This window comes from Balaenoptera physalus, assembly GCF_965194825.1.
Source record: "Balaenoptera physalus genome assembly, chromosome: 18".
NCBI classification, from domain to species: domain Eukaryota; kingdom Metazoa; phylum Chordata; class Mammalia; order Artiodactyla; family Balaenopteridae; genus Balaenoptera; species Balaenoptera physalus.
The window spans coordinates 60296823-60308934 of record NC_138899.1 but is presented as its reverse complement, the minus strand read 5'-3'; the positions used below and the strand labels follow the sequence as shown (position 1 = coordinate 60308934).

The following is a 12112-nucleotide window of genomic DNA, read 5'->3' as shown; positions in this document are numbered from 1 at the left end:
GGGTTGGGGACCCCTGGCCTAACAGACACCCACCTACTGCCAAAAAGAATAGCCAGAGAACTGTTTAGGAGACAGGCTCTGTATCAGTCAGGCCCGTCCTTTCATTCTGCAAACAGAAACCAGCAAGTATAGCTAATCCCTAAATGACACACAGATGTCACAGCCAGATCACCTTAAACCCCTGACCTTCACCAAAAGAAAAACAAAGCAAATAGATTTACTGGAAGCAGTACACTTAAAACAAGAGGTCTACACAAGAAAACACTCAGGGGACTTCCCTCGTGGTGCAGCGGTTAAGAATCCGCCTGCCAATGCAGGGGACACGGGTTCAAGCCCTGGTCCGGGAAGATCCCACATGCCGCGGAGCAACTAAGCCCGTGTGCCACAACTACTGAGCCTGCGTGCCGCAACTACTGAAGCACGCGTACCTAGAGCCCACGCTCTGCAACAAGAGAAGCCACCGCAATGAGAAGCCTGCGCACAGCAACGAAGAGTAGCCCCTGCTCACCTCAACTAGAGAAAGCCTGTGTGCAGCAACGAAGACCCAAGGCAGCCAATAAATACATAAATAAACAAATTTTGAAAAATAATAAAAAGAAAACACTCAGGACACTGGCCATGTGTTGACTAAATAAACATACCAAATGTATCACTAAATTAAACTGGGAGGGGGTATATAGCAAACTCAATCACCTAACATCCTATCAGACAGCACTATTAAAACAGGTATTCTGTCTAGAACGTAAAAACTGATACTCACAAAGGAGACAAGGAGAGGAGGGGAGGAAGGGGAGAGAGCACAACTCCCTAGATCGGGCTGAGAAACAGACCTGTTTATACCAGCCTCCCAAGAAGCTGGAGCTGCTGAAGGCCCCACCAAGAAGAAGGAGGCAGCCTCCTCCTCCACCAAGATACCCTCCTAAGGATGCAGCCCCAGCAGAGGCCATCTCCGCAGACCCCTCCTCTGTGCTCAGACCTGTGCAGGTGACCCCACAGGGAGGAGGGACATGCTCCCCAGAGCCTTGGCTTGTGCCTCAAACTCTACTGTGGGCCTGGCCCACGAGCAGGTGATCAGCAGGTCTGAAATGCACTGACTGGCTGGCTTCCCAGGGTGCCGAGAACTCAGCATAGGCCAAGGCCGGGGGGATGCCTTCACCAAGTTCCTGCGTTCCCCCCTCACCCTTCCCATATCCAGTCTACACTGGTTTAACCTGGAGCAATAAACCTGATTGTGTCATTCAAAAAAATTAATAAACAAATAAAAAGAATTTCCAGGTTCTAATTCTGTTTAAGCACTAATACCCTATGCATTATTTTAACTCTGTACAGCACTCAAAGAAAATGAAGATACATATGTAACTGAAAGATGAGTGAGATACACCTAAGTCTTCAAACCATACATTGGACACCAGCACTGTGTAATTTTGAGGAGACAACCACCAGAGTTTTTAATGGGAGAAGACGACACATGGTTATGTGACCATCAACTCTGGTGGCTTATATGTTATTAATCCTCTTCTATGCCACTTACCAAAAAAAAGAGAAATCATAGGAAGCACTAATTCTATTTAAAAATTGAGAAGACACACTTCCTGGAAAAGGACAGAAAACCGAATAGAATGTTTATAAAATACAACTTGAAGGAAGGACACTCTAACAAATTATTTCTGTTCAGTTTTTTAAAATTTTTATTTCCTACGATTTCATGGCAAGTTTATCTTGATTTTTGCATCTTGAATGAGAATTAAAAAGAAAAATCCTATTTTCACCAGTATAAAATATCCAAAAGTTATGTGGGGTGGGGGAAGATCAAATAAGAAGACCCTACCTCCATCATTACTAACTTATCGGGATACGCTAGATCTCCAGGAGCTGGTTTATAGCCCGCAATGTCTGTCTGAATGTAGATGTGGGTTCGGTAGACAAGTCGCTCTTGTACATCTTCCAACATCTGCTTTACTCCAGCTGCAAATGCCCCCAACTGTTCAGCTGATAAAAAAAAAAAAAGGTCAATCACCCATTCCTTTAGATTTAAAAAATACTTTCTTTAAACAAGCAAAAATATTACCAAATTGTCTAATAATAGTATAAACCACTCTTGCTTCAGGGATATTTTGGTATGACTTGATGACCTTAGAAAAATTTAATAAATGTCTTCCAATTTCCTCAAATTTAAAATTGGAAAATAAATTTGCCCTTACATCTTCTTCCTGGGACTCTGTGAAATAATTTCCATTATTAATATGAATAATAATCTTAGTTTTAAAGTGCTTTGTGTTTTTTAAAAGGTATCTCACATAGCTTCATACCAATCCTGAGAGACAGCTAAAGCAGCTTATTAATTAGGTTATCACCTCCATTTTACATATAGAGTCCCACAGATATTAAATGACTTTTAACGTTCTCACAAAGAAAAATGAATAAAAAAATAAAATGAAATAAAAATAAAATTCCTCAGCGGTCCAGTGGTTAGGACTCCACGCTTTCACTGCCGAGGGCCCGAGTTCAATCCCTGGTCGGGGAACTAAGATCCCACAAGCCGCGCAGGGCAGCCAAATAAATAAATAAATAAAATGAGATACAAGTTTGTATAGAATTTCTTCATTTCTAAGATGCCATCAATGTTAAGACACACCAGTGATTCAGTATCAGCTTTCCAAGGGCTGGGGAGTTGGAGGCATTACACACTCATATAAATATTTACATTAATTTTAAAAATCATCTTTAATTCACAAGCATTAAAATGGGAGAAATGTACATCTTAGAATGAACTAAATGCAATAGAATAAGAAGCTCCGGAAGAGTAACAAACCTATAGGGTCTCTTAAGGAAAGTCAAAGTAAGGACAATAATTTCTGCCAGTAAAATGATTACCTGAAGGGTATTTTTTAAAGGTACCTAAGTATCACTAGGAAAATCATGTATTTTATGACAATCAAACCAATTGTTAAAGCATGTATTAGATGAATAAAGTAGAGCTACTCCAGAGAATTGCTTTTCTTTATTTGTAATTTCAAAAAAGATGAATTATTACTATGTATGTATGCTAAAACAATTTCTGTTTTTTAAATTAAGACTATGCAATGCAGTCAATTACTTTATGTACTCTGGTAACAGTGTACTAGAAATACCCAACCCAAAACTGATGGACAGTTCTCTATGGATTTCAGATGCCAGAAAGAATAGTAACTATAATTATTTTATTAATAATTTTGCCCAGATTTAAAAATTCTTTCCCCATTATTATTTAGTCACAGAATAAGGTGCATCTTGATTCAAAAAGAGACAAGGCATCAACCCAAGTTTTAAAACTATTGTTTATATAGGGATGGGGGGGAGGTACTAATCTTCTTCAAATTCATTGAGCCACAGATATAATTTAAAAGACCTCTGAAATGATCATTTCTACTTATTTACCATTATTCTGTACATGATCTTCAAGCACCTCATTTTTAAGAATCCCACAAAGTTCCGATAAAGTCTCTAAGTGAATAACATGAATGATCAATGGCCTGAAGACATCATACAATGACACACACAGTTTCTCCAAAAGTTCACTAAAATGAAAGAATAAAACATGGTTATCAGTAGTAATCCTTTCAGTATTTCCTAATAGTTTAAAAGTCACCCTTGATTACTTCCAGCCAAAAAGAATAATACAAATCTACTGGAAAATAGTATGTGGGAACATTATATAATGAGAAGTGAAAGGCTGAAAGTAATTCTGTGAACTGTTTTTGCTAGAATCAATAATCAAGCTCAGAATTAATAAGCAATCCTCAACAATTAGCTGGCCCCAGCCGAATGTCAATTTATTACAACTTCTACTTATGTTAGCAATAATTTTGTATATGTCCTTTCAAAAACAATAAAAAATATTTCAGTAGACTTAATTTTCCTTTTATAACCTACACCACTATGAATCAAATGGTGACATTTTCCCCAGGAAAGACAGGTTCAAAACTCTTGAATACTTACAGACTTAGATAAACAAAACTCAAAATATTCTGGACATACACCAAGTATTTTGACAATTTTAAACATTTGAAAAGAAAAACATTAGGTTGTCTATACTCTTTATATTGTCAACAGTACTCTTCTATATATAGTATTTCATCAAAACCGTAAGATACATTTGCCTCTTCCCCTTTACAAGAGTCATAATCTTGGAATTTTTTAAGAGTCAAAATCACCAATATGAAGAACCCAAAAGTGACTGACAGTGGGTTTGAAAGACACTTTGAGAAAAATAAGGAAAAGGATTTTAAATAGTATCTACGTTTTTATGTGTCCTTCATTAGTTAGAATCATAGAATTCTTTAAATAGAAGGAATTATTATCCTTAGTGTAGATAAAGGGATCTAGATACCAAGACAGTTCCCTATACAGGATTCTTACTATCATAACTTATTGTCTCCATAATTATATTATAAACAATATGAAAGCATGTTGGCCTTTAAGCTGCACATTTATTTCAAAATAAATAACCACTGTCCCATCCAACAATATTCTGTTCACATACCCACAAAAGTTAAAACACTCCACAGTTAACTTTAGAATACTCCTATAATATAATAAGCCATTACAGCCATTAGCGAATTAAATCTTAAAAACAAGAGTTAGATTCCGTGTACCACCTACTCTAATTTTGATGTTGGTTTTGTAAAAAATTCGTTATAAAGTTGGTGCTCATCCTGGCATACATGAACCATAAAGGCACAGCCACTGCGAATCTGCGGGAAACAAACACACACCATCTACAGTTAGAGACACACAACAACTCCAGCGTTTATGAAATAAAGTCAACATTTTATTGACAAAGAGACTATGCATACATAATTCATAAAACAACTCCCTGAAGAAAAGAAAATGGTTTTCTGCACAATGGAACTATCGATGATTTTTATTTTCTTCTTTATGCTTTCTAAGCTTTTGACAATGAAAATTACTCTTCTAGTTGAAAAGCATTTAAAAAAAGAATCGTTTCTGTGCGAGGGCTTTCTCTAGTTGAGGCAAGCGGGGGCCACTATTCATCGCGGTGCGCGGGCCTCTAACTGTCGTCAGCCCAAGCCACTTTTACCTCCTTTGCCCACATCTCTCCTCTCTTTACCCCTCAACTAGGTAGTATGACCTCTCTTCATCCCGAAAGAAAGGAATCCTTCCTCTTTTATTAGATGGAAGATAGCAATCTGACCGGGCAATTTAAGGAGTCATTTTCAAGCTGGGGTAAGGCAGAAGACACTCAATAATTCTGTACCACTACATATATATTTATTCTTTCTGCTTATGAAATTAGTTGAAGAAAATTTTGAAACCAGACAATTTTAAACTAAAAAATTAAATTTTATAAGATCATGAGTGGATGTAATAATTTAAACACCCTTCTACGGATGACATTTAGATTCACTCCTGTTTTTCAATACTATAAATAAACAGTAAACACACACACACAAAAAAAAAAAAAAAAAGAATCTTTATGTATTTTTCTATAATCTGAATTAAAATCACACTAAACCAAAAAGCACTTCTGCAGCAAAAGCTAAGATTAATTTGTCTACATAAATCCAGAAACTTTGAAACTTCATCTTTCAAAAAACAATACTGATTTGTGAATCTTCATACCTCAAAAAATCAATCAAAATGAGAATATTTTGCCAAATTGAATGCTAATTACTAAACTAGATTTGTCATAACAGAAAGAAACATTCTGTAAGTTTGTTGATATGGGGACCAAAACTTATTTATCCAAGTATAGTTTCTAGGGTATCGTAACAGCTCAAAAGAAGGCTTAACATTAAACCACGACAAGCAGAAACTCACCAAGGCACAGTGGTCTCTGTTGTTCTGGCTGGTTAACTCTGTTACAGTACAAGTAATACTAGGGCCCAAAAGGAGTTCCCGCTGATCAAGGTAACACTGGTGGATGTCATTTAGCAGTTGTTGGTATCTGATGAAAAGCAAATGAGATTGGAGTACTGTATAAACTTCTGATTTCAGATATGTAAATTAAATCCTATCTTAAATCCCAAAATAGGTTGCCAAGCTCCAAAGCTATATGGTTACTGCTCATTTGACCACATTAAATACTAGAAATATTTATGTATATAAAGAAAAAACAAACCATCATGAACGACCATAACCTTTATCTTTTAAAGACAGATTTATCTTCCACGAGCAGTGATGTTGCATCTACCTAAATGAGAAGGAAATCCTGCTATATGGGAAAAAGATGCCTTACAAACTCACCAAGTCAGGTCTGTGACCTTGCTCCCCAAACTGAGCTGTGTGCTACAAGAAAAAGCTTGTATAGCATGCAAGGTAATTGCTCAGAAAATATCAGGGACATAACAGACTTGGCAAAATAGCACTTCAAGGAAGGTAATTTGGAAACTGAAGAACCGGTGGGTACTCACTCAGGTATTTTTTCAGATCGTTGTTCTATTTGTTCAATGAGAGTCTGTGGAATAAAGAAAAGTCCATTAACTCCATCTGTTTTAGCTATATTTTCAATTGCTTTCTGATTATAATAGTAACACAAGCTCATGTTAGAAAATCTGTGAATACAAAAAAGTTGAAACATGAAAATCACCCAAAACACAAAAAAATTAATCACAGCATTTCAGAATATTTTCTTTCAGTTTTTGTATGCACACAGTTACATTTTTCTTTTTAAACAAAACTAGAATTATACTACATATTCAGCTTTGTGATCTGCTTTTTTTTTAAGATTTTTTTTTAAATTTATTTATTTAATTTATTTTTGGCTGAGCTGGGTCTCGTTGCTGCGCGTGGGCTTTCTTCTAGCTGCGGCATGCGGGGGCTACTCTTTGTTGCGGTGCACGAGCTTCTCACTGCGGTGGCTTCTCTTGTTGCGGAGCATGGGCTTTAGGGGCACAGGCTTCAGTAGTTGTGGCACACGGGCTCTAGAGCACAGGCTCAGTAGTTGTGGCACATGGGCTTAGTTGCTCCGTGGCATGTGGGATCTTCCCAGGCCAGGGATCGAACCTGTGTCCCCTGCATTGGCAGGCGGATTCTTAACCACTGCGCCACCATGGAAGCCCTAGATGTACTCTTAAGTCGACCATTCTTCTACTGTTAGACATCTAGGTTGTTTCCTAAGAATATCAGTCCAGTGGTTAAGAGCCCTGAGCCTGGAGTGAAACTAGAGTGCATGCCGACCCCTAGTAGTTGTTTGCGCCCAGGAGAGCTGGTTCACATCACTGAGATTCCACTTCTTACCTCGTAAAGCTGGTATAATCATAATACCTACTTCCCAGCCAGGGGCCCCCAACACTGGGTCAGAAAAGATAAATATTTTTCGAGACTTTTGTTCCATTCTCCTAAAATGTCTTTGAGAAAGAAATTAATTACATTCCTATCAGCACTATTACCTGTCTCACCAAATCCTCAAAACCACTGACATTACACCTTAATTTGCCAATTTCTAACTGATGAAAAAATGCCACCTAACCTTAAATTGAATGTATTCTCCACTAGAGGCTGAACATGCACTCATATTTATTAACCGTTCATATTTTCTGAGCAATCTGGTCATTTTTATATGAGATATTCATCTTTCTGACTTATAAGCTCTCTTAATATATTAAAAATATTGGGACTTCCCTGGGGGCACAGTGGTTAAGAATCCGCCTGCCAATGCAGGGAACATGGGTTCGAGCCCTGGTCCGGGAAGATCCCACATGCCGCGGAGCAACTAAGCCCATGCGCCACAACTACTGAGCCTGCGCTCTAGAAGCCCGAGCCACAACTACTGAGCCCGCGTGCTGCAACTACTGAAGCCCATGCGCCTAGAGCCCGTGCTCCACAACAAGAGAAGCCACCACAATGAGAAGCCCATGCACCGCAACGAAAAGTAGCCCTAGGTCACCGCAACTAGAGAAAGCCCGCGCGCAGCAACGAAGACCCAACGCAGCCAAAAAAAAAAAAAAATTAACCTTCTTACTTATCTGCTGCAAACATTCTCTCCAATTTCTGCCTTTTTTTTTGCTGTTTAAAATTCAGAAATTTTAATTTTTATATTCTTAATCTTTTATGCTGTAATTTTTTTCCAAGAGATTTTTTGTTTTTTTGGGTCTGCTTATCATTTTTGCATTTAACTCTTTAGCTCCTTAAAATGTATTCTGGTAGGGAATTCCCTGGTGGTCCAGTTAGGACTCCGCACTTTCACTGCCCAGGGCCCAGCTTCAATTCCTGGTCGGGGAACTAAGATCCTGCAAGCCGCACAGCGCAGCCAAAAAAAAAAAAAAAGTATTCTGATAATGTTACAAAGTGAAGAGCTTACCTTTTTCCCCCTCAAATACTTAGCAAATCTTCCCAAACAATGCAGAAAACTCCAGCCCTTCCTCTAAGATTTGAGAACTTTCTTTACATACAAATTACAGAATTTTCCATTCCAATGATCCATCAGTAAATTCTTGAATCAGTATCACTGTATTTTTCAAATTCTTCTTGCTTAGTCTTGCTTATCTACTATACCAGATGAATTTTAAGATTATCCAAAAAGAAATTCCATTGGAATTTTTCCTAAAATTACACTTAACCAATAAATTACACTAGGAGGAATTGACTTTTTTTTTTAATAAATTTATTTATTTTATTTTTATTTATTTTATTTTTGGCTGCGTTGGGTCTTCGTTGCTGCACGCAGGCTTTTTCTGGATGCGGCGAGCGGGGGCTACTCTTCGTTGCAGTGCGCGGGCTTCTCATTGTGGTGGCTTCTTTTGTTGGGAGCACGGGCTCTAGACGCACAGGCTTCAGTACTTGTGGCACATGGGCTCAGTAGTTGTGGCTTGCGGGCTCTAGAGCACAGGCTCAGTAGTTGTGGTGCATGGGCTTAGTTGCTCCGCGGCACGTGGGATCTTCCTGGACCAGGGCTCGAACCCGTGTCTCCTGCATTGGCAGGCGGATTCTTAACCATTGCGCCACCAGGGAAGCCGACGAACTGACATTTTAAAAATTAAGTCTCCCCCGCCAGGAACCTATTGTGATAGGTTTACCATTTATTCAAACTTTTATGATTTTCTTTCTAGTTTTGTTATTTCCTTCATCCTTATATTTCCATTAAGTTTATTTCTAGGTAAATATTTTATGCTTTCTGTCTCTAATATAAATGAAACCCCATCATATATACTAATTGGTTACTAATGATATGTAGGAAAGCCACTGATAATTATATAATCATTTTATGTTCACCCACCACTGAGCCCTCTTATCTACACCATTTCTTTTCTAATCAAAATTTTATCATTGGGCTTCCCTGGTGGCGCAGTGGTTGAGAGTCTGCCTGCCGATGCAGGGGACACGGGTTCGAGCCCTGGTCCGGGAAGATTCCACATGCCGCGGAGCAACCAGGCCCGTGTGCCACAACTGCTGAGCCTGCGCGTCTGGAGCTGTGCTCCGCAACGAGAGGCCGCGACAGTGAGAGGCCCGCGCACCGCGATGGAGAGTGGCCCCCGCTCGCCACAACTGGAGAAAGCCCTCTCACAGAAACGAAGACCCAACACAGCCAAAAATAAATAAATAAATTAAAAAAAAAAATTTTATCATTGCTAATTTGACTAACAAGCAAAAGCAACCAATCAGGCACAATCTAAACCTCAAACCATCAACTAACCACTGTATCTTCTCTAAACAAGACCAAGTTCCTACTTCAAAAAACAAAAACTCCTTTCCACTGACTTTCAAGAGGGAAACAAGGAAGAGAGTGAGGTCAGAGTCAGCAAAAGCAGACTACTCTTTCTAGTAGCTTCACAATAATAAAAAAAAGATACATGTACCAGCTCCAGTCAGCTGTATCTGGGATTACACTGATTTAAAATATTGCACTGGCTCTCTACTTTTCCTGAATTAGCATGACATGAAACATCCTCTGTGAGATGGTCTTTGCCATCTTTCCTTTCTTCTTTCCTATCACACCCTACTGAAAGTCTTGTGTTCCAGTCTTAAATGAGGTCCTCCCAAAATACAAGTCTTTTATGTCTCTACAACTTTCCCTATACATGCTGCTCTCTCTGTATAAAATATCCTTATCAATCCCCTCAAGTCTGCTATAAATCTACGTTTTTTTAAGCTCAAATATCACCTTCAACTGGAAACCTTCCCTGAGCATCACAGGAAGAGCTAGGTGTTTCCTGCTCTGTGGGCTTAAAGCACCACAACATATACTGCTATAATGTGGAAGGACAAAGCCTACCTTTCATTCAGGTTCATTTTCCTGGTATAAACAAAGGATCTAACATACATTAGCATTTCAAAAGGGCTGGCTAAATAAATTTCATAGCATTATCTTATTTATGTCAACAGACTTACTCTGACTTTGGGGGCAGCAGCTCGAAATTTCACATAAAATAATGTGAAGGCATTGTCTGCATTAGGTACAGATGAAGGATCCTAAAGAAACATGGGGGAGGATAGGGAAGGAAGATAATTAGCGAACAAATAATTACTCAGAAAATATAACACAAACCATTTCATATGGCTACTGCTTGGCCTATATACCAACCAAAAGCTTACAGAGAGAAAGATTAAATACTGTTATTGCTACAAATGAGAAATAATTATGTGGAGCTGTCATCTCTCTCTACTTTATAATTAAAATTTATGCTATGTTACATGAATTTTGGTGGTAAAAAGACTGAACTCAGATTCATACTCAGCCACTTTCTGAGTGTAGGACTTTGGTCAAATTACTTAATCTCTCTGAGATTCAGTGCATCCATTAAATGGTGATAACACATACGCACAAAGGTTTTACACTGCTCAATTATAAAGCACTAACACATAGTAGGTACTAGTACTTATTAGGTATTAGTTTCCTAAAATAAAATTTTGCAAAATAGAAAAATTATATAGTCTGTTATGTCAGCTAAGAGCAATGTGAATGGTAAAATGCAATATAAAAATCAGCAGTTTTGAACTAAAAGCTCAAGATATTCCATATTCTTTAGAAAGTAAGCTGAAAAAATAAATTATCTTTAAGGTTTTATTTTCTTAGGAAAGAAATGTGATCAATGACAATCTGATCTAGCTCCACTCTTATTTTCTAACCTAACACGCTGCTAATTTTCCACCTAGCATCTACTAAAATCTGTAACTGATTAATTTGTCTTTTTCCTTCTTTACTGATTATTTCTCCTGAACATAAGCTCCATGAGGGCAGGGACCTTGTTAGCTCCTTTCACTATTGTACAGTTCTTAGCACAATGCCAAGCATTTAGAAGGCATTCAATAAAAATACATTTGCTAAATACAGAAAATTAAATTATCCATCATTTGTAAAGAAAGAAATTCAAATTATCTATCATATGTAATTCTACCACTCAGACAGAACCACTTTTATTATTTTGGTGTATTTCCTCCTAATATTTTCTTTAAAAAGATAGGAAAAGAAAAAGTTTAAGTGAGAAATAGTTTGAATCTTATTTTATTATTTATCATATAGTACTGAATATTTTTCACACTGTTATATATTCTTTGAAAATAAGACTGTGACAGACATATTTAATATGTCCTATTATAAATAAAATTGCAACGCATATTTATTTAACAAAAGGTAAAAAAAAAAAAAAATTGAAGTTACTAGGTACTAATCTCAGACTAACATTATGGAAAATAAATGAATTAAAAAAACAAAAACAAAAAAACACCTCACCAGTTAACTTACCCTTTTTAATAATTGACTTGTGAGGTTCTGTAGTGTGTTCACAGTATATGTCTTCATGAGGTGCAAAGCTTTAGAAAGACACTGCTTAAACTTCAGTAAATATACAGGATAATCTTTAAAACTTGGCTGTAAAGGAAAGGGAAAGATTTACAAAGATGAAGCAAACTTTTAATGAAAACCAACCTGTCCTTTATGTAAAGCTATACAGAAAGTTCAAAAGAAGATCTTATGTAGATTGTAAGCTCCTTGAAGACAAATACTATGACTGTCTTGGTCATAGCCAAATTCCCTGTGCCTGGCACAAAGCAAGGGCTCAATAAATATTTGCAGTTTTTAGCAAAATATATTTTCAGTACCCCACAGACTTCAAGGCTAATATGTGAGGCCCAACTAAGAAAAGAATAGGAGTTGGGTGAAATAAATACAGCT

The 12112-nt window shown here is 37.5% G+C and overlaps 1 protein-coding gene across 1 annotated transcript in view; it reads right to left on the bottom strand.

Annotated features, from left to right (window-relative positions):
* The window catches only part of COG3 (component of oligomeric golgi complex 3), a 67549-nt gene that overhangs the window by 36863 nt on the left and 18574 nt on the right, over positions 1-12112 (bottom strand). Inside the window, exons 7-13 of the mRNA XM_082435373.1 lie at positions 11684-11809; positions 10330-10410; positions 6414-6457; positions 5821-5947; positions 4642-4733; positions 3418-3557; positions 1829-1989 (exon numbers count right to left, since the gene is read on the bottom strand). Coding sequence (XP_082291499.1) covers positions 1829-1989; positions 3418-3557; positions 4642-4733; positions 5821-5947; positions 6414-6457; positions 10330-10410; positions 11684-11809 — 771 coding nt within the window. The remainder of the gene's footprint in view (positions 1-1828; positions 1990-3417; positions 3558-4641; positions 4734-5820; positions 5948-6413; positions 6458-10329; positions 10411-11683; positions 11810-12112) is intronic.